This window comes from Rhopalosiphum padi, chromosome 3 (genome assembly GCF_020882245.1).
Source record: "Rhopalosiphum padi isolate XX-2018 chromosome 3, ASM2088224v1, whole genome shotgun sequence".
Taxonomy (NCBI): domain Eukaryota; kingdom Metazoa; phylum Arthropoda; class Insecta; order Hemiptera; family Aphididae; genus Rhopalosiphum; species Rhopalosiphum padi.
The window spans coordinates 59807607-59831824 of record NC_083599.1 but is presented as its reverse complement, the minus strand read 5'-3'; the positions used below and the strand labels follow the sequence as shown (position 1 = coordinate 59831824).

Genomic DNA, 24218 nt, shown 5'->3' with positions numbered 1-24218 from the left:
GTTTTTTTTATTTATTTTTCTCCCGTGCTCCCCGTGTGCCGTTCAACCACCATCCGACGCGACCTCACGCTAATATAAACATTTGGTGAAAATTTCAATTATTTACAATGATTCTTTTTTGAGTTACAGCAAAATCAAAAAATCAATTTTTGTCAAAAAGTGGTTATGTGTAAAAATTCCCATTTTTCCGTAATTTTTTCAGGGTTTTTCCCGACACTTTTAAAAACTATTGAAACCCAAAGTGGTACTAGATGAATTTTATGAAACAACACTTTGGGGTAATATTGAACTGATGTATGTATGTATGTATGAATATGTGTATATGTTACCGGAAAAGATGACATTCAGTCAGTGTTGACAATGACTAGTCAATAACGATAAGGCCTGATTTAGTAAGGAATTAACGTCAATATCTAGTCATTTATGACAATTCCTAATGAAAGAAGGCATTAATGATAATATTAAAAATCGAATAATATATTATATTATTTATGAGCTATTTAGGATAAATCATAATCTTAAATTCTTAATCTTTATAATAATAATAATATATTATAAATTATAATACTTATTAGCTATTTATTATAAATCATAATCTTAATCTTTATTGTTACACGGTAGACTGTTATGACACTTAGAGTTACATAATCTAGTAGATGCACGACAAGCACATCTATTGGTTTTACACTGTGTTTTACATTGGCATCTCGTAAAACCTTGGGATCCAGAAATGCTGTTAAAGGCAGCTGCTTCACGGAGAGTTATTTCTCCTCCCTCTTTCAATTTGCTTACAACCGTTTCAAGATCTAGAAGCTTCTCCTTGCATGGGTTGATTTCTGTCCTGGTATACTTATGTTTCAGAAATCCATTTTCTGTATCTATAAAAATAATAATAATAAATAGTAAAAAAAAATAATATAATAAAATATTAAATTATATTAAGTTGTTTAAAATAATTATACAATTTATGCTTAAATAATTTATATAAATTATCTTTCACATCAGTTATAACTGCCAATACATTTCGTGGAGAGCCACGAGCTCGGTCAACATCAAGAATAGAGATACGCACAGATGTTCCTACTTCAAGTTCAGGGTATTTTGAATTAGATGTTTTTACCATTTTTTTCGCTTGTTTCTCTAAACATTTAACAGATAATGCTCGTTCGTGTTGAATTTTCTGCTGTCGTTGATTAACTATAAAATTATTTATATTAAAATAAAATATACACTATAGTAGACATTAATTTTATTGTTTCGTACTAAGTTCTGAGTTATTTTCAGTTCCTGGTTCATTTTCTTCAACTTGTGTAGTATGACATTGTTCAGAGTCCAGTGAATCTGAACCAAGATGGTCATTCTGAGCTTCACAAACTTGTAAAATATTCTCAATATCTTCTTCAGATTGTAAGCAGTCTATTTCATCCATAGGTAAACCTATTGACGCTACGCCTAATCGAGCTGAACATCCAAACATTGCCTCATACGGTGATCTTCCAATACCTAAAAATGTTATCTTATTAAATGTTAAAGGTAATATTATGTTTTTTACGATTGCGCGTGAAATTAGATGCGAAGTTGCCAACTTTTTATTAAAATTTAAAAAAATTATTATCATTGAAAAAAATATAAAAAAATTTGTTATTAATTGTCGTATATGTTGTTATTTTTTTTATTTCTAATAACATAATAGACGTGCGTTATACGAAAATTAATCAGTCAAAAATAGTACAAAAAGTTACAAATAGTACAAATATTATAAGAAATATAATTATTTAAATAATTCTTACCTGAATGAAAAGCGCGATTTTTTCGGAACTGTATAAATTTTAATCCAGACGGCCAATCACTACTTTTGTTCTCGGCCATCCATGTAGCCAACATATCCTCCACATCTCGATTGGCGCGTTCGACAGAGCCCTGGCTCTGACTATGTCGAGGTTTCCCATGAACAATTTTTACATCACCCCACATAGCATGAAGTTCGTTTATAGTATTATTAACAAACTCTCTTCCATTGTCTGAGTGCAGTATGGCTGGTGCTCCAAATGTTGTATAAATATCTAGTAAATTATGTGCAACTTCTTCCGCACGTTTTGTTTTTAATGGTTTAAGTACAACGAACTTTGTTAGATGGTCTTGGTAATTCATTATAAATCGGAAATCATTTATGCTCTGTGATTGCATATCTATTAAATCCAGTTGAGCACGTGAGTTGTATGCCGAATGTAAAATAGGTTTTGATACAAGCCCTCTTTTTGGATTTGAAGATTTTTTATGGCAATCAGAACATAGACTTAAATAAACCATTATTTTTTCCTTTGTCACATTCGCGTATTTTAATTTAAGTTCAGCCATCATTCGGTCTCGGCCTCCGTGACCGATTGCTGTATGTATAGAATGAATTATATCAAACAACTCTTCATTTTTTACATAATAACGCACACCCTCTGACGCATTGGTTATAGTCTTAATAAGACGATCTTTACCGTTGATAATAAGAATATCGTACTTACGAACATTCCTATAGTCTTTCGTACATTTTTTTACTCCAGCCGTAGATAGTGTAATTTTAGATTTTTTTATTTCTTTGATTCGTTCACAATATTCTTCATTATTCAAAAAAAAATTGTTGTCGTTACGTTTCGATTCAATTAATAATATAATTGCATTATCAAATTGTATGCGCATTTCATTTAAATCCATTTTTAAGGAGATTGTTGAAAAAAATAACAATGTTATTAGTTAATGCACAAACAGTACTGTACAGTGTACAGTCACTTTGGGTTAGAATTGTTGGATGTGACCATAACGATACCTACGATAGTTCTGTATAGTCAATTTTATTATAAGTTATAAGCAATAAAAACGATAACATAAAACAGGATAAGTAATAAGTAATAATATAGATAGCTATGTTCCATAATCAGATCGATTACCGATAAAGCGCGGTGTCGATATTCGACATATTATTTATTTTCGATGTTCGGATTTATAACATTGCCTAATATAATACGGAAATGTTGATAAAACTACGAAATATCCAACATTGTCTAATCTTTTCAGCCATTGTCAACAATGACTAGGATATGCCGACAATTCCTGAATTTTCATCTATTCCGGTAACATATACATATAGACAATATTAAAATACCATTTAACTGACATTAATATTATTTATTTTTAATAGAATTTGTTAAAGAAAATTGCTACGTCATTTTTAACAATTGTAAATTCTAAAATATCTTCAATGGCAATTTTTCTATTTTTTAAAAGCTTTGGTGTTAGCATTAATAATGTTATTGTCATAAAACATATCAACTATTCAGTATTATATAAACAACAATAATAATATAACAGTAATTATTACATTAGTATAATTAAGTCTAATATTTAACTTAGACACTCATAAAAAAAATAATTTTACACCTCGGCAAACATTTTTTATTGCTAAATTCAGAAAAACTTGTGAGGAATCTTTAATTAAATTTTCAGATCTCAGATAAACAGAATTTTTTTTTATGAATTTCTAACTTCAAATGCTCATAAAAAATTAGTGTAGATTTACGCTCAACATTTTTAAAAGTGTTCTCTAACCAACTTAATTACATTATATATAGCCTAATTTTGTTTATCAATATTTAAATAAAAAAACCCAAGAGCAAAATTCCATATGTTAAAGATAGGTAGGTAGCATAATCTAATAAGATCACATCATTGGTACGTACATAATTATAGACATTAGACACAACTAGATAGGATGTTGGAAGTACTTCAGCATCCCTAAGCTGTAATTTAGCACCCCCAGTTCAAAAACACCAAAAATTGAAAAATAATCTTTTATATGTAATCGTTATAATTATCTAAGGTTTGTACATTTTTTTGGATAAAATATTGGTTATTATAATATTACTTCTTATGTGTTTTAACTTAATAAGTATTTTATGTTTTAAAATGTTCAGTATTATTAATTTGAACAATAAAAAAAAACAGAATATAAATAGGTAATATTGAGGACCCTATAGCCTCTTTTCAAAGCTCCTTTTGTGAACTGAATGGAAATATTACAGAAGGAATTCCAGGTTTATTACTATAATTAGGTGCTATATGGTAACATATTATTATAAACAACTTTAAATCGATTTTATACTGAAAGAGATGTTTGAAATTACTTCTGTAACCTCTTACCTCAATAATAATGAAGTTGATGAAACTAACAACAGTGATGAAGATACTTATGCGAATATCAGTAATGATACTTCCTCAGACACAATGTTGAATCATTTAAAAGAACACATAAAGAGTTATTAAAAAACCAATTTTTAAATGTTATGATAGCAAACAAGCAAGACCAATTTTACAAAAAATAAGTTTTCTGGATCCATCCAATCTAAACATATACGACCTATAGGTAAACAATTGGAAATTCGAAGCAGTGGACAACTTCAAGTATTTGGGAGTAAACGTCAATAACAAGAATATGCACCGAGAGATAAATGAAAGAATCACGAGTGGGAACAGGTGTTACAATAGTATAATTAAGCTCCTAAAATCAAAACTACTATCATGGACATAAAAGGTACGCTTATACCATAACTATTTGCGACCAATAGTGACGTACGCGAGTGAAACATGGTCATTAACAAAAGGCGATGAGAGAAAGTTAATAATATTTGAAAGGAAAATACTCCAGAATATATTTGGACCACGCTTTAACCAAGAAACAAATACATTTGATAGAAGAAAAAATGAAGAGCCACAGTAATTATACAGAAGACCAAACATTCTAGCTTTTATCAGAAATAAAAGACTCGAATGATTTGGACACACTTGGAGAGCGGATGGTCAACTAATAAAAAAAAGTACTTGTGGAAAAAAAGACCCCTAGGAGGATGCGGTGGATTGATGTAGTTGTTAAGGATGTGAAAGCCATAGACCAGAATGTGACATATGAGTTGACTTCAATAGAGAGGGATGGAGAGACTTGTTGAAGGCAGCAATGGTCCTTAATGGACCGGTAAGCTGAGAAAAAACCCATGTTCATTTAAATTTTTTTATTACATATTTTATTTGTTGTACGTTGATGGTTGATGTGCTTTATGTTAATACGCGAAATAGTGACTACTGAATAACAGTATTATAGGTACATTATAAGTTGATTTTAGAGGTGTAGTAGTTTTATACTACAGTAGTGCCAAATAAGATTGAGTGTCGTCGGTTTTTCGTAGCAAAAGGATTGTTGAAAAGTGCCGAAGACAACGACCCTTGTCATAAATGTGGCACAGAAATGCAGGTAAAACGACGGAAATGCCGTAATGGGGAGTAGATGTCGATTTTTCGGTGTCCAAAAAAAGGCTGTCAGACAACAAGATCACCACGAGCTGGCAGCAGCTTTTTTCATTTTACTGACTTGAACCAACGTTGCAACAGTGGGTTAACACTTTGTCAAATTGTTGAACTTGTATTTATGTTTGTATTGGAATTACCCACACACATGGTAATAGATCGAACAGGAAGAAGTAATGAGTGTGTCACCGACTGGTTTTACATGTGCCGAGAAGTATGTACAGCTGTTTTGAAGACTAAAGGAAAAATGGTTGGAAATGTACAAAATCCAATTCAGATTGACGAAGCTCGTTTCGCTGGCCGAAGGAAGTATAATAGGGGTAGATTATTAGCTGGTGACGCTCCTCCCGCCTTGGCAAATATAAATGCTGAAGTAATTATTACCAAAATCACGGTGCAAGGGTAGATGGCCCATGGGTATTTGGTTTAAAAAATGGAAATGATTGCCGTTATTTTTATGTTCATCGACACAATCGAGAAACACTTCTACCAATAATTGAACGTGAATGCGAGGCAGGATCAGAAATTCATTCTGATGAATGGGCTGCATATAGGTGCTCACAAGCCGAGGTTTTGTACACAAGACGGTAAATCACCAAATCTCATATGTCGATGCAAATACAGGAGCCCACACTCAATACATTGAAAGGTCATGGTTGGACGCGCAAATTAAATTATTGAAGAAAATGAGGGGTGTTCCTCTTAATAATTTGCAGTCACAGCTTGATCACTATTGCTGGCGACTTTACTGTCAAGACAGTCCGGACCTTTTTCTCACCATGTTAGAAGACATTCAGATCATTAATCGTTTAACGACGTATGATGACTGTAGATCATACCGACTCAGATACTTGTCTGTAAAGAGTCATCAATAAAATAATATAAAAAATATAAATTATATAAATATAAAATAAAACCTAGTCAAAACGACCTATGTAGACTGTAGAGCACATACCGACTCAGACACTTGTTGGTAGAGCGCATACCGAATTAGCACCGTAAAATGTTGATACAAGTGGTAAAATAAATAGGTGCTTACGAGTAGACATCTCGCAGATTCCGCAATGAGTTTTGCTCTTTTTGATCGTAACATTTAAATAAGAGTAGTTAATAAATTTAATGTTAACTAATAATATTTGTCGTTAAATATCTAGTATTTTCAAGAGATTGTATAATGCGGACACACCAAAACCTATCAAGAACTATTTATAATTAATAATATAACAACATTAGTACAATAACGTCAATAACTACGTCCATCGAGTTTCGCCCATTTTGATATCCGTTGAACACACCTCTGTGCAGGTACCATATTATAATATGCTTTTAAATGTATAAGCAGCTCTAGTACATTTAAATATTTTATGTTTTTAATTTATTTACTGTTGTAGTATGTTACCAACAGTATTTTTATAATCTAGGAACGTGCCGGTATTTACTATACAGCATAATATAGAGTTTTCAATTAACGTTCGCGAATCCCCGCAAGTATACGTGAGGACTCCCTAGGAGTCCGTGGACCACGGTTTGGGAAACGTTGAGAAATAGTGTTTTTCAAATACATCCAACACGTATCTATATAAATAATATCCATATATTTCTTTATATTTATCCATATACCATAGGGCCTTTCATATACGTCTTAGACGTATCTTTATACACATATTTATTATTTTTGTATGTGTCTACACAGTGTCTTCGTCCGCACACGACGGCTCAACCAAGATGTTTTTGCGGCCCGACGGGCTATCGGCAATTGCGGATAATACGCAAAAATCGACCGTTGGCGACACGCAAACGCAGTCGGCAGCAGTCAATCTCGAATCCCAAACGTGGATCAAATGCACATAAATTAACGCCAACTGTGTGTACTCCCTCCCGTACGACAAACCATCCACGAGGTTTTCGGCAGCCGAATGCGCGTCGGGCAAGTCGCGCGACGATACTCTGTCACGTTAAAAACTTCGTAAAAGACCGACGACCATAGACAAGATGGACATCTTACTGCCGTGTTAATAATTGGAGGAGCAGCGCAAACAGCGCTCCCGGTGTCTAGTGTTTAGAACTACAGCAGCGGTGGTGGCGGCTACTGCTGCTGCTGAGTGTCGGGTGAACGGTCACATAGATCCCTCGACATCACATTATTATCATTGGTGAAACCATTGATTATAGAAAAGACTATTCTATAATCAATGGTGAAACGAACGTAAAATAACCCATAATTGCCCTAAAATTTACCCACCCACCTACGACTATTAGTATACCTATCTTATACTTAAATATTTTTACAATTAACATTTTTATCAATAAAATTATGTAGGTGAGTACTGTACCTCCTACCTATTATTGTGTATCATTTTTTGTTGCTGAAAAAATTAATGAAAATAAAACATAATAAAAACTTTTATTATAAAATAATCGCATTTTTAAAAGACTAGCAGGGGAGTTTCTTTATTTTTATAATAGTATATTTATTAACTCATTTTAACAATACCTAACTTAGATAGTAAAACAGTAATATTATGTCAACTAAAAGCCAAGTTAAAAATATGAATTTAATTATTTGTACATTAATTGTTTTTTTAAAACATCTGAAGTCATAGCAAACCTATCTATGGCTTCATTGAAATTGATTTCAATATTCTTTTCTATACTCAAAATCAATAAACTTTCAAGTCGTTCTTGTCCAGTTGTAGAACGTGGGCGAGTTTTAATCAATTTTACCTAAAACAAAATGTTCATAGTTATAAAAATATATTATATACTATTAAATTAATAATTACTTTTGAAAAGCTACATTCAGCTGAAGCAAATGTAGCAGGTATTGTACCAAATGACTTGTACGCTTTATATAAATTGCAAAATGCTGAAACCAAGTTGTAACTACTAACTTGACAAAATATAAAGAACTTTTTCTACACTAACTTCTTTTTCAATTCCTCCTCAATCATATACCTTGGTGCTGCTCTCATATGCGGACTACCAACATGTTTCTGCTCACGTATGCGGTCCGCCCTGTAAGACGTAGATCGCATAATACCTATACTGTAATACGCCATGTTTATATTTTCATAATTATAATATACGTTTATTAGCATAAATTTGAAAAATATAATGTAATAATAATAATATGTAATATAATATAAAACCTGAATATAAAAAATAATATATAATAATTTTAGCGATAAACTGTTTTAATATCCCTCAGAAATACTATATATAAATCAGGTTCGTCTTTGCAAGCATCCTTCCAACAATAATGGTCGAGATAGGATTGAAGTAGTTTTTTAGTTATACCTCTCATTGTTTTCATGATCTTTGTCTTTGCATCCAGCCATGTTTTCTCTATGCTTTGAGTGTGAGCCCCCTTCGAAGGATCCACATAGTATCGCTGATAGCTGATCCCGCTTTATGAATATATCCACTACTATTTAAACATCTATAAGCCGCCCACTCATTAGAATGAATAACAGAGCTAGCTTCACATTCTCGCTTTACAATTGGAAGTAATGTATTTTTGTCTCTTTAAAGTACATAAAAATATCGGCAGTCAGAACCTTTTTTTAGACCAAATACCCAAGGTCAATCTACTCTTTGTTCATGGTTTCTACCGTTCTGGACTTCAACGTCACTGTCTTCCGATGAAGGGGGTTGATCACCATTGAGTAACCGACCTCGATTATATTTTTTCTTTCCAGAAAATCTAGTCTCGTCAATCTGTATTGGATCAATCTCAGTTCCCACCATCTTTGGCCGTTTGTGAACAACACATGAAAATACTTCACGACACATATTAAACCAGTCAGTAACTGTCACTTGCCCTCTTTGTTTGCAAAGAAATATCCGATACGAAAAAAAACTAGTTCTAAAATTTCAGTTAGTTTGGGATTACTATTAGACCTATTTTTCAAATCCTCGTAATGAAAATCTTATTTCCCTATCGTATAATACGCGTGGTTTGACATCCTTTTTTTTTTTGGACCGAAGAACAGGACGAAAGTCACCTCCTTGATCTCGTTTTCTAGCAATACTGTTATGTTTTCAGTTTCATAGGGATTCTTACCTGAATTTTCGACCCTCAAGTTTTTGACATTGTCATTGAATCCGAATTTATTTGACTTAAAACTTATATTTGACAATGATTGACTATGAATGATTACTCTGTCACCGACATCTAAATTATTCTCAACAATTAACAGATAAAGAGATTTCTTTGATTATTGTATGAGACCTTTGACTTACGGATTAAACTTTTTATATTTTTTTTTTACTTTTAGTGATTTTTGAGATCACTAGAAATGGGAACTTTAAGGCCAGTCAACCAGTTAGGAACTAACACCTATTCAGCAGATGCTAAACAAATAAGATATACAATTAAAGATTATTTTTCTGGTGAATGTTCAGTTGTATTTCACTATGACAGATTAACTCAATAAATAAGACTGTAAATAAACTTAAATATATTATTCTTTTAACTCTAAAACCCTTTTTTAGACTAAAATAAAAAATGAACAAAACAACTGATATTTTAACAATAAAAACAAAACAAAATTCAAAATTGATGTGTTGAAGAATTTAAATTTAAATAATAATAATAATACGTTTTAAGACTAGTAGCATAGTGATATTACGAAACAATTTAAATTTCAATATAAAATACAAGTTGTACAATATAAATAATGTTAAGATTAAATTACACAAATTTATAAAATTACTTTCAGTATTATAATTTTACATTCAGTCTTAATGACTTGGGATATTATTTCAGATTGCAATATTATTTTTTTTTCTGATTTTTCATTAAAGAGGTTATATATTTACAGAAATGTAAGTCCCTGTCATCTTGATTCACGCAAATCCTTTAAAATTGATTCTTCAAAATTATAGTATTATTTACATTTAACCAATACCTAGATTAAAATCAATATTTTGAGGAAACTAAAAAATATGAAATGAAACATTCTTGTTTTTATTTTGCACTTGACCAAGTTATATCTGGATTAAACGTTTGATTCAACCAAGAAAGTCTTAAATTAATCGAAGGGGTTGGGAATTTGGTTAATTTCAAAACTACAAATGAAGATATTTTATATTTTAAAACTTTATTTGATATTAATGTTAATGAAATAAAATCTGAAATAAAATTATTAAAAAACATGGATAACACTGAAATATTAAAAGGAATATCAACTAAAGAAGTTTACATGTGGATAAAATGGCTCAACGAGAGAGATCGGTCAATTATTTTTAAAAATGTTTTAATTGTTCTTAAGTCATTCGTTATTATTCCCGTTACAAGTTGTAGCTGTGAACGAGCCTTTTCTAAACTATGTATTATTAAAACCAAGCTTCGATCCACAATGAACCAAGAACGATTGAATGCTCTTTTATATATGTTTATTGAACAAGAAGAAACAGGGAACATCAACTATGATGAGGTCATTGAAGAATTTAAACTTTTGATTGAAGGAAATCGTAGAATTATTTTATAAAGTATAATAATTACATTTTTTTATTTGACAGCATTATAATTACGTGTTATGTATAATGTATATACATACAAATTATTTAATGAATAATTTATAATAACAAATAAGTATTTATGTTAATTGATAATTTTTAATATTATAGATTATGTTTTGAGCATTTTTGAATTGTTTTATTAAATTATATTTGGTCAAAATTTAAAATTAATATTGATGAATTGAAGTGTGAAATAATGAAAAATGATTGCTTAAATTTTCCCGTTACCAACAATAAAAAGATCACTTCGAAGTTTGTATTGAAAATTTCTAAAAAAAATTTTTTATGTGACCATGATAAGGGGGTGAGTGGTCAGATTGAATTTAGCCATACCTGACTCAGAAGTCTGCGCACGTCTATGTGTGCAAGTATTTACAAGTCAGTTTTTAGAATTTGCAAGTTACTTGAGCGACCGCTATGAGCTTTGAAGTTTTGAAGTTAGCCCACCCAAGTTGCAAAAGTCGACCAACAATTTTACATAGAGAACAAATAAACAAAGTGAAACGATTAGGAGGTATCACCGTCAAGTAGAATTACGTCCAGCGAAAAGCGAATTTGTTTGGCGCGAACAGGGGTTTTAATTTGTTGTTAACTTTTCGTGTATAATTTGTAAACATATATTTTTATATTATTATTTCTTCCTAATTTTATAGTACATATACGACCAAATCTATAACTATAGTAACCGCATAAAAGACTTTATACTGTTTATTCATAAAAGCGTTTCTTTCACGATTTATAAAAAGTGGAAAAAATTAAACTCTTATTTTTCGTTCCCACATTTGATTATTAAAATAAATATGAACTGTAAAAATGATAGCAATGTAAAAAATAATGATTACCATACCCCTGCAGAATGGCGGTTTAGTAGTGAACTGGAAATTTCGCAATCTGAAGAACAACAAGAGTTGGCTCAAAGGTTGACACTCGAAGCTGACCGGTTAGTTGACCAAGCAAACGACGCTGTGGGGAAAAATAAGCTAGAGATCGACCATCAGTCTAAGGTGAAAGTCAAAGATATAGAGTACAAGTGTATGGAACTAGAAAACCACAAAAACGGTTTAAATGAAGAGATTCGGTTGCTGTTGGGCTACCAGACCCGCATCGAAAACGCCAAGAAACGGCTTCTTGGTGATGCTCTTGACGTAATTGCCGAGTGTTTTAGGCTTAGGTGAAATGTTTTGTTATTCATATTTGCATCGATCACATCAAGTATAATCTTAATGATTATTTTTTAGAAATTGTCGGCAAGGTATAGATTTAGTGTTTGATGAAGTAGAGAAGCAATTGTTACAAGAACGTGAACTGATCAAAGTCGTTAACAGCCAACTTGAAGATTTGGTAGAAAAAGTCAAAGTACAGATTAGGAAACTGAGGGAGTTTATATACAACTTAATTGAGGATTTGCATTGTAAAGAAAATACATTGAAAATTGAAGAATACAATGAAAAACTTAATGAAAACAGCATTGAGTTGTCGATTTTGAACGACAAAAACTTAATTAAACCAGCGTAAGTATTATACAGATTTATTGTTAATACTGACACAGTGTAGGTATAGTCGAGCTCACGAAAAGAGCGTTCCCAAAGGCAATTTTTAAATAGGGATTATCAAACGCAGTTGAAGTAGCCAGCGCACCGTAACCATACCACCACAAAACTAAGAACCCCTGGTCCCGATAAAATTTGAACTTCGTCTATTTGACGCCAGCACGTGAGTCCGACTATAGTTATCGCTGTGCAGCTGCGCACACTACATTCGATTACCTACCATAATAATGATTTAAACTACGTATCATGTCTAATGTAGACTTGTTTCATTATTCAGAAAGGTAAGTGAAAAACAAAACACTTGTACTTTTGAATAATAGTAATTAAAACAGCATTTATTTAAAATTAAATGTATCTAAGTAGGATACTGATTTGTTTAATATTACATAAAACCATCTGGTTATTATCATGGTTCTAATAATAAGCGAGGACATGCACATAAAAAGAAACATGCTAATCCAGCTTAATAATTTCACTACTCAGTATAGTCGCACACTCGCCCTAGTGTACAATTTTTTAGTTTTTTTTCCTACATATAAAATGTATATATTTATCAATACTACCATTGTATTTCTAAAGATTTATCAGTTTTATAAAAAATCAAATATGAGTAAAAATCTTAAAAACAAAAGAATGCAATTTTATTTTGATTGTGTACTAACTGATAATAAGTATATAAATCCTCAACATTTTTGAGAAACTGAGGTCTATGGTGATGGTAAGTGTACACGCCCCCAGATGAGTAAATTATACGTTTTCCAACGTATAGGTATCATTCCTTGATCGAAATCCTAAATTCGCCACTGACAGAGTGGGTGAAACATATTAAATATAAATATTATAAGAAATTTTAGAAATTACTTTTATATTTGGTGACGTATGTGCGATAAGATTTAAAGAAGAAATTTTAAGTCCAGATTAATTTTGTATGTAACAAATAGTTTTAATTTCTATAGACACTCTTATTCACATAAATTATCTGCATATAGGGAGATTTCGCTCACGAAATGGGATCGATTCACTACAGACATTTTATTAACAGCCAGTAGAGTGCTGATAGCTGGTCGACCAATTCGTGCATATTTTGACCAGTGTTTAAGTAACATTTTCAAAACCTTAGTGCATCAATCAGATGAAGTTGAACAAGCATTTAAATTACGGGTAGAAGAATATTTAGCAGTAATTGAAAATTTGAGCAAACAAAGAGACGAAGTAAGTACGATATATTAATAATATTGTTATAACTAGGACTCTTAGTTTATGCACTAATAAAACTAGGCACAAATCTAGTGGAGCAAAGGGGGGGCAATTTATTGGCATAAACACGATTGAGCAAAATTATCGGCGTATCAAAGGAAATTAAAATACAAAAGAAAACCTACACGATTGAGCATAAAAATCTCTGCAACCTTGCCATTTTCAATTTTGAACTGCATTACATATATTATACAAAACATTTATTCAAATAATTAAAATAATTCAAAATATAACATGTCAAAAAAATAACATCATTTCATAATAGTCAATATGTAATATTGACTATTATAAATAAATAATAATAATAGTAATAAAATAGTAATACCTAATAATAAAATATTTATAAGTCAATAATCTCAATAGTCGTCACATTATATAATACATAGATTTGTTGGATAATAATAAAAAACTAATAAATTAAATTGATAAACCTTGGTATATGTTTCCAAATTTACTTAAATATATTAATAGATATTCTGTATTCTTACTATTTAAATTCTGGTTAAAAGCTTGCATATTAAATTCTATTTTTTTTTTTTAATTTCTTTGGCGGATTGTAATTTGATGGGCTTCTGTTTGATTGATTTCATCTTAGTCGACGTTTCTGTCTGTGTTTCGATCAACACTTTAACGACTGCATGGACATGATGATGAGGTGAATAAAACTGCGAATTGTATATGCGGTGAAAGCTTTCGGCTATATTCGTCGTTCTAAAAATTTAAATAAAACAAAAATTAGAAAAAAAGTTCTTATGATAATTTTTAAAAAATATTGTAAAAACCTTGGGTTTGGCGAAGGCATTTCAGCCCAAATATTTGGCAAAAATTGGCAAATATTTTCAATATAGTTGTGTAGAATGTAGTCAGAAAATATAAAACAATCATCATTTGGACAAATTGATATTAACTCGTGAAATGTATTAACTACTTCTTCTGGGAAAATAAATGCCAAACCAAAAAACATTTTCAACCATTTCCCTAGTTCATTACTGTTGTCCATGTATGCTATTCTGAGAGAAGGTTCGCCAACAATCTACAAACATTATTATATTTTAAAAGTACTATATTATACAGGGTGATTCTTTTATCATAAAACACTCATTATTACAAAAAGTATTCATGTAAGTATGTAAGTAGTGGACAAACATTTTGCGGGGTAACCCCGTACAACTTCACTCCGCGCATCTAAACTTTAAATACTTATAATTCATAAAGTCATAAACTACTCGCCCTAAATTCAATTTCTATGTATCAAAATACATCAATACTTTTTGAAATAATGAGTGTTTTATGATAAAATAATCACCCTGTATACAATACAGATAATTTATAAATACTATGATAATATAGTAATAATTATTTCTTACTTTTCTACACCATGATTGACCTAAATGGAATCTACATCCAATTATTTTAATATTTCCAAACACGTCTGTAATTGCCTGATGAGCTCAAATTTCAAAATCAACATGAAATGTGTTCATTTGTAAATTTTTTCCGCATAATTTTAAACATAAATTATTTAAAAATTGCCACATTTTAACATAAATAGACCTAGTTTTATTTTGTAAAAAAAAGTAAACAAGTGGCAAGTACCTAGTATTCATTTTTATATCCATGTATTGTATACAATTAAATAAAATATTTTGGAGCATAATTAAATGTACCATCGCCAAAATACTCAGTAAAATTATTTGTCATAAATTGTGTATTTAGTTGCGTAGTTAAACATACAAAATGATCATCGGTCACCATGTAAATGAATTGTTGGCCCTTATATTTAAAACTTTCTTCATTTTGCAAGTTTTTTATTTGACAAATAGCTTCATCCATAGAAGTTAATAATTTAGGATAAGTCTGCTTCCGTCTATCATGCATTGCTTTCCGTATATTTCTTACATTTTTACTACTTAAATTTGATGTTAAAGATGAATTTAAAACTTCGGTGCGAATAATTTTAATTGGCCGTGTGGAAATTGATTCCTCAGCTTTTCTTTTGCAATTTTCTCTCAACATTTGTGTTTATATTTTCTCAATTGAATTTTGATCGTGATTATGTTGTCCAAAAATTTCAATCACTTTAAGTTTATCTAAACCTGAAAAAATATTGCTGAACATTTATTATTGGTACACCTTCATCTTAAAAGAATAAAGATTATCTTTTTTTCGTTCTCCGATTAATTTATATTTGTATAAATTCACTTAGGCCAATTCTTTACCTCTTTCTGATAAAATAATAGCTATATTTTCTAGATCCATATTAAAAAAAATAGAAACTATACGCACTGAAACGCACTTTATGTGACACGACTATAGGTGATCGAAGACTAATATTATTTCTATATTAATTTTGGAATTGTATCTTAAATTCTTAACTATCTTATATTTTTCCCCAATGCTAAATGTTTAAGATGCCGTAGAACTTTATTGCTCCAGAACTAATTTATTAATCGATAACATTGTCGATAAAGCTGGGCTTAACTCTTTAGCTCATGGATGATGGATCGCGTCTGATATCATAATAATTGGTGTAATAATACGTGGAAATAATAAATTACAAAATGTTTGCTACGTGAATGTGGCAACGTCGCATAAAATATTCTATGCTCAATCGCGTAAAGCTAAAAAGGTATATGCTTAATCGTTTTATGTTCAATCGTGTTTTACTGAATTTATTGATACTCGATTGTCGATTTTCAGATATTACAATAAGCATACATCAATTCATTTATATTACGTAATTTACAGTTTTCTGTGTTAGGTAGATACAACCTATTATAATGAAAATATTAATATTAAAACTTAAATATAATATCCTGTGATAAAATCAATTGACGTACGTAAACAGTATGCACCAATGTATTGATATTTGATGATACATAGTTTGTATTATGTTTCTGTTATTATAAACATCCTTTCTTTTAAACTCATTAGTTTATTATAATATATTAAAGTATTGTGTAAGTAGAGTATTTCAATATCTTAAGTTAATTATTCTACAGAATTCATTTAAATTATAATAAAATACATAGATATATGAAAATATAAAAATAAATTTGAAAAATGAAGTATCAGTTTTATTTATTATTACCCCTTTTTTGAAAATTAATTTTGGTCAAGTAAATGGTTATTCATTGAAAAAAAATTTGGTGAATACTGTTATCTCACAATGTAAATTATATTTTCTATTTTTATTTGGTAAATTTTATTATTATTTATATATAAGTGAGCAGAGCAGTTTTGCCCCCCCCCCCCCCCTATAATTTGAATTAGTTTGCGCCTCTGCACAACATTTAAACAATAAACATATTAAAGGTACGAATTATTTTATAAATTATATTAATAGTACACAAATAAGAAGTAGGTTCGTCAAGTACGCTAAATCCGATTTACATAATTCTTTTGTTGACTACAGTCGAGTACCTATTCGATACATGGATCTATTTATATGCCCAGCTTTAAAATACAAATATAATATAGCAAACAAATTATCACGACGTTCTGTGTTTATTTTTATTTTATAAAATAAATTTAATTTCCAAAGAAAGAACGGAATATGCACTATAAAACCAAAAATCTCTTATGTACATTTATTGAAAAATAACTTAAAATATGTATGCGTGTACACTGATATTCAAATGCATCAACTTACGAGCCTTAATTATTTACTGATTTTTTTTTTTGTATTATCATTTTTTGTAAATCACTGACAAATAATTACTAATAATGGCTATTCATTTCCCAATCTATTGATCTTAGGACGACGGATGTAAATTATATTTTTAAATATTTTTTATACTTATACTTACATTTTTTAAGTTTTTAGTTTTTTAAATGACAATATAGTTTTAATTTCATATTCTAAAGCAGAATATTTTTCTGAGTATTTTGACATATAAAAATCGAATTTAATGCGAATAGTTTATGAGTTATACGTATTTGAAGTTTAGACAAGTGGTGTAGTGGACAATCATTTTGTGGGGTAACCCCGTACCTCACCACTTCGCGAATCAAAAATTAAAATACTTATAATTCATTAACTACTTGCCCTAAATTCGATTTTTATGTATCAAAATATTCAGAAAAATATTCTGCTTTGGAATATTAAATTAAAACTATGTTGTCATTCAAAAAAATATAATTTTTTTATAAAAACGTTTTTTAACAACTTGAAACTCTGTAAAAATCAGAATTTGAATATATGCATAATAATGGGGGGGAGAGCATGCCTAAAAAATCACCTTGTGTATATATAATATAATACAGTAGGATGCAATTGAAACATAAAAAGGTAGAAAAAAAAATTTCTGATTTTTAAACGAAATTGAAACAGCATAAACTGTAAAAGTTAAAAAGTTGAAACGGGACGCAATAGAATGACGACCGTTCACCTGCGTACGGGGGATCGTTTTATTTAAATTTAAATTTAATTTAAATATCAATACAATGGTGCAGTAAGTGTTTGGCAGTATAACTATGGGATGGCAAGGCACGCTATATACACCGGGGCCCTGGACTTTGAGGGCCTCTCGACCCTTGTAAATACCAAATTGTTATAAATTATAAAAAAGGGTAGAAAAGTGGGTATTGCTCTGCTGTATGGTGTATAGTAGAGATCTACTAGGTCACTATAATGGATGTGTTAAATTTGAATGCAATGACAGGTATCATTATATACGAAAAACAAATCTGATTTGTCAGTCTAGGATAATTAGTAAGATATATTATATTATTACCTATAATAAATTGTAATACCTATATCGTTATTTTACGTGATTTCGTAAAAAAATTAATTTTCATACGCTCACAAAATGTTTTCTATATTGAGGCTGGAGTTCTTTTTTACAGTTATTTGAAGTAAAACTTATGGAAAACCTTGTATTGGATTTTTTAACCTTAGGTATAAATCACAAAAATTGTATGAATTTTCACTTCAAAAATCCTTGCTAATTTAAAATATTTCCTAAAATTTGAACTTTAAATGCTTATAAAAAAAATTGTGACTAACAATTTTTGATTTTTTTTTATTACAATAAATACAACTTATAATAAAACTTGTATTAAATTTTAAAATTTTATGGAAAGCCAAATTTTTTTTATCTGCATTTCAAGAAAAAAAAATTATAAAAGTCAAAAATTTCAATTGTCTATAAGTAGCTTAAAAAAAATCTAAATATTTTGAAAATTTAATCGTAAATATATAAACGTTAATATAAACATTTGGTGAAAATTTCAATTATTTACAATAATTCGTTTTTGAGTTACAGCAAAATCAAAAAATCGATTTTGTCAAAAGTGGTTATGCGTAAAAATTCCCATTTTTCCATAATTTTTTCAGGGTTTTTCCCGACGCTTTTAAAAACTACTGGACATTTTTTACTTTTGACCCCCCCCCCTCCAAAGTACCAACTAGATGAATTTTCCAATTCAAAGAGGGGCTGAAGTCAAAAATCGAAGCATTATTACTACTCCAAAAAGTGATGACAGACACAAAAATAAAAAAAAACACACATATCATTGTAAAATCAATACATTCATCACTGCGTTCAGAATCTAAAAAATATATCAAAATAATATGAGATATCATCAGTTACCTATTATTATTATCAGTTATCATTCGGTATTTCGGTGTAAAAGTTTTTCTCGAAGCTTGCCCGGTTCTTTTTTGAATATATAAAAAATAAATAAGTACGAAAAATGGTAATTGAGTGTAGCTATCAGTTCTCAGCCGATGCAAATCGATACCTGTGCTGGTCAATCCACCTACGGCAGATTGTTATACCTCCTGACGTAGTGGCGTACTCACGGGGGAGGGTTCATGGGGTTTGAACCCCCCCCCCCCATTTGCCGTAATTTTTTTTAACTATTTCATATGCGTATCACGATATATTATTTTTTTACCAACAATATCACGGTTATTGATTAAGTGATTAAATTAATAAAATAAATAAAAATAATATTGATAATTGATTATTGATTTTACTGATTATAATAATATAGTGTTTAATACCCACGAACTATTATCTATTAACTATAATTATAATCTTAGTCCGTGTTAATACCTCACTAGTTACCAGCACCAATATATCGTGGTCAATACACATTTTAATTTAATAATTTGGTTTATTGTGTATTGTGATAATTTGAATATGTGATGATAACGTTAACGTTCAGAATTAAACTATATGTTAAATAAATTAGTTTATTTGAATAGAGTTAATGAAAAGAGATAAGATTATGGAGTATTGATATTAGCTTTAAGTGCATTTAGGACTGACATGAGGAGGGAGATAAGGGGACCAATTAATGAGTTTAAGTTTGAAATAAAAGTTGATATAGTGTCGGCGATATTATTCTCCGTGTGAATTGAATTTTTGTAGCTTCCGCATGTTTGGTCTTAGACTGTGCGTTGGAATCAGAGCTCTTGGCTGGACGGACTCTTGTGACTGTTTTTTTGAAAGTAGTTTTGTAAACTGGGCATCCCTTGAAATTTGCAGTTTGTTCCGTTATGCAAAGGACGCATTTGGGCGGACTATGACGGTCTTTGGAGCACTCGTTCGTGGGGTGATTACCACCACACTTTACGCATTTAGGTTTGTGGCAGCAATTGTTTCGTGTGTGTCCGTAGAGTTGGCAGTTGTAATATTGTGGTGGACCGCGTACCTTTTTATGTGGTTTCTTATTATATTCACAAAGAATTAAGGTAAAGGTCATTTGTTTTTATTCTTAACATTGTATATATGTTTAACTGAATGTCCTAACTCAGCTAAGGCACTAGAAATGTCATTACTTAAGGTGGAAAAGTGTAGGTTTCTGATAACTATTCTGTATGGACGAAGGTGATGGGAAGTGTATGAATGGAAACTAGCATTTGTTTCATGTAAGTGGTCAATGTTTTTATTGAAATATTCCCGATTTGCAAGTTGTATGATAATGTATGACATCGTTGATTTACAGGTAAAGCCATTTGAGTCGGTGTTGTTGGTTAATACCTTATTGAAAGCGGAGTAGTTTTTTTATATTTTTAAGATGGATTGGTGGAGCTGGAGGTCCCTTGTCTCGTACAACGCGAGGCGAGTTCACAGGATCTTCCTTGAGATTGATTAAGAGCGTAGTTGTTGCTACGTCGTTGGTGTAATTAGTGGCGAGTAGGGCGAAACGGTTTGGCGTAATATAGACTGGTTTTTTTTGTCATTTTGACTTGGTAAAATTGACGAGGATGATAAATTTTGTTTTGTGGGTTTTGGTGTATGTGGCAAAGCGGGACTAGTTTTCTGAACGTTGTTCATCATAATGATTTCATTATAAAATTGGAACTGTTAGTCAATATAGTGACCGTAATAAATTACTAATGAGCGCGCACAGCGATAAGAAATAAATGGTAGACGATATGGCAAAAAAGCCCAGAAAATTAGATTTTTTAATGTGATGCTAATAAATATATAATCTTTTTAAATAGTACAAAATTTGTAATTATTATAACTACGGGGGGGGGCAGATCCCCCCATTGAAAATTCCTGAGAACGCCACTGTCCTGACGTCGAAAGTCTGATGTTGTTTTGCCAGAGAAAAATCTCGAATGCCATGTTTGAGTATCAAGTATTCCATAATCATGGGGGAAAGTTCAACTTGCACACATCTAAACATATCAGATAGGCAATCCGACAGCGTTGGATCGCAGACGATGTGGGCGTAATAAGTGAAATCAAAATGTCGCATACACTTGATATAAATTAAATAAAATAAAATCACGAAATCTTAATAATATCACTTTATTGTGTTATATAAATTATAATTATATTTCATACCTATCGGCAAATGTTGTTGTACTTTTAGTAGTGGCCAGTAAATTCGATTTTTATAAATATATTTTACTAACTAAGTATTAATAATTATTGTTTTATAATTGTAAATAGTAAACACATACGAATATATGATACATCATCAACTTACAGTCCGAAATGTTCCATAAATAACAATATATAATTGTAAACTTGGATTATCATGATTAAAGTAATAAATAATAATATGACCAACCACTGACTACTGAGAATAATAAGAACAGACGACAGTAATATCTAATAATTACTTATTAGTAATCACTCATCACTATTTAGTTTTAATATTTAGTGAACATAAATATGTTTTTATAAATTTATCTAAATTAAAATTAAAAGTAGTCTGCCGTCTGTCTGCATGATAACAACTCAATCATTTTTAGTATCAGTCAGATTTTGGCTCCTAGGGGAAACCGTTTAAGTGACAGAACATTGGAAATGTTAGTATGTGTTAAATCAAACAAAATAAATGATTAATTTGTATTTCAATTGTATGTATTAAATATTGAACTATTGTATATTAAGAAGGACAAAGGTTATTATAAATAAGTTAATGAGTGTTATTGCTTTGAATTAAATAAAGATATTTAAATTTTGATAGTATTCATGTATAGATTTCTATTATATTAAATATAAGTGTATTTTTGTATAATAATTATAGTATAATTTAATATACTAATATATTTAGTATAATATCTGGACAGAGGACATCAAGTATTAAACAAATAATTATTTTATATCCAATATTAATTCTTTAAATTATAATTTTAATTCAGTAATTGTTTAGTAATCATTTGAATTTTAATATAAGGAAACTGACTAAAAACTCAATATCTTAAAAAAAAATTATTTAATAATATAATGTTTGTTTAAAAATTATAATTGTCCCGTTAGCTGTTTTTCAATTTGCCTCTTGGTACAATAATTAAAATAAAAAACAATAATTGACTACTAAATTCTAATTATTGTCGGTTACTGTAAACTAAAATAATACAAGTAATAAAAAAAAAAAATCGAAATGTTTATATCCGCTTAAGTGTAAATATTGAATTTACCTAAATATTTATATTCCAATAAATAGAAAGAAGTTTTCTCTTTGGTATTATACAAATGACTAGATAAGAAAATTAATTTAGCCAGTAAAACAAACAACCTGAAAGCTCCAATATTTAATCATCATTATTTGTGTAAATGAGGATTTAATTAACATTTTTCATGTAAATGCGGTCCATTTCGCAGACTATCAAGAATGCAGAAGAAGTACAAGAAACAATCGACAAACTTCAAAACGCCGTGGACGACAAAGAGTCGTATATAGCCCTAGTCCATACTCGGCTGTTAAATCGTACACGCAGACAGGGTATAGAACTGTGCAGGGACGAGTTGGAAGTAAAACTAAATGAAGAAATGGATGAATTAGAACATAACGTGCAAAGTCTTAAAAAAATGATTGTCGACACGACTGTGTGCCAGCGACGGCTCAAACAGTCATCAGCCCGTATCGAAGTGCAGCTGATCTACAAACGAAATACGTTACGTATCGATGGTGAGCTATGCGGCGAACAACGAAAACGTATCAATTACCGTGCCTTTTAATATACATTCAAGTTCATTAACGGGATCGATATTTTAAATTAAATTTTTTTATTATTATTACGTTTGTTTATGATTTATCCCTTAAGGCGTTTTAGAACCCAACACCTATTACTTAAATCCGGCGAATGCATTGCGGTGAGCAAAATAATCAAACCTGTGATAACATTTTTACTTTTTTAATATATGTAACTAATTGGTATCGATGCACGTACGAACGAACGATTTGAAAAAATATATTATATTTCTAAAAACAAACCAAATTTTTAGAAATTTTAGAAATATTTGCCGATGATACCTAATTAACTAAATATTTGTGAGATATCAATTGGTTTTTACAATGCTACCACATAATACATTCGAATGCTGAATGTTTGGCGAGTGAAATAAGATAGTTGCCCAAGCTAAAGAAATTGTAGGGAAAAATAAGCTGGAGATCGACCTAGAGATGTCTAATGAGTACGGATTATAAAGGTAGTGAGATAGTTAACCACAGTGTATATTGTATTATAATATGAACATGGAATCTACAGATAAAACTAACGTGTTATTAAGTTCTGTTAAATGTGTTAAAAAAGAATAAAATGGTACAAAAAATTATTCTTTCACAATGTTGATTTATCTTTTCTAAATACCTATGCATCTTGCAAAACAGTTACAGGTAAATAATAAATTGTAATTTCAAAAAATGATTTATAATCACTGTAAGAATCATTATAGTGCAAGAAAATTAGACTTAAAAAAAACCCCAATACAGGCAGGTTACAATGTAAATAATAACTTAGCACTGAAAGAGTTAAAGACTTGAAGTCATCTTAAACAAATTCTATGATCTCCGAAGAAATCTTAACTGTAATAATTTTATAGTTCATATACATAAAGAGTGATTCATTAAGCATACATCTTTTTTATTTTTCAATAATGCAGTAATTCTGTAAAATCTGATTTTTTTGAATTTTTTTATATACTTACAGATTATATGGAGACGAAAACTTTTGTTTTTCAAATGAGAACCTATCTTTTCTACTTTCTATTATTTACTGTATAATTAATGAAAATTAATGGGCTGCAGTTTATTTGCGCACATTTTTTATTTTTATCTAAAAAATCG

General features: G+C 30.0%; 3 protein-coding genes across 3 annotated transcripts; 1 reads left to right on the top strand and 2 right to left on the bottom strand.

Annotated features, from left to right (window-relative positions):
• Positions 1-597: 597 nt before the first annotated feature.
• LOC132925260 (uncharacterized) lies at positions 598-1123 on the bottom strand. The gene is made up of 2 exons (XM_060989667.1): positions 976-1123; positions 598-878 (listed from the first exon to the last, which is right to left on the bottom strand). The coding sequence occupies exons 1-2, from the start codon at positions 1121-1123 to the stop codon at positions 598-600; spliced, it is 429 nt and encodes a 142-aa protein (XP_060845650.1).
• A 6-nt stretch (positions 1124-1129) lies between these two features.
• LOC132925259 (KRAB-A domain-containing protein 2-like) lies at positions 1130-2151 on the bottom strand (the record flags this gene model as incomplete). The annotated part of the gene is made up of 3 exons (XM_060989666.1): positions 1791-2151; positions 1264-1503; positions 1130-1197 (listed from the first exon to the last, which is right to left on the bottom strand). Coding segments are annotated over exons 1-3 (669 nt in total), but the record flags the coding sequence as incomplete, so codon positions are not given.
• A 9518-nt stretch (positions 2152-11669) lies between these two features.
• On the top strand, positions 11670-23110 carry LOC132927922 (tektin-1-like). Its single transcript, XM_060992490.1, has 4 exons — positions 11670-12040; positions 12108-12380; positions 13409-13631; positions 22754-23110. The coding sequence occupies exons 1-4, from the start codon at positions 11670-11672 to the stop codon at positions 23108-23110; spliced, it is 1224 nt and encodes a 407-aa protein (XP_060848473.1).
• Positions 23111-24218: the final 1108 nt, after the last annotated feature.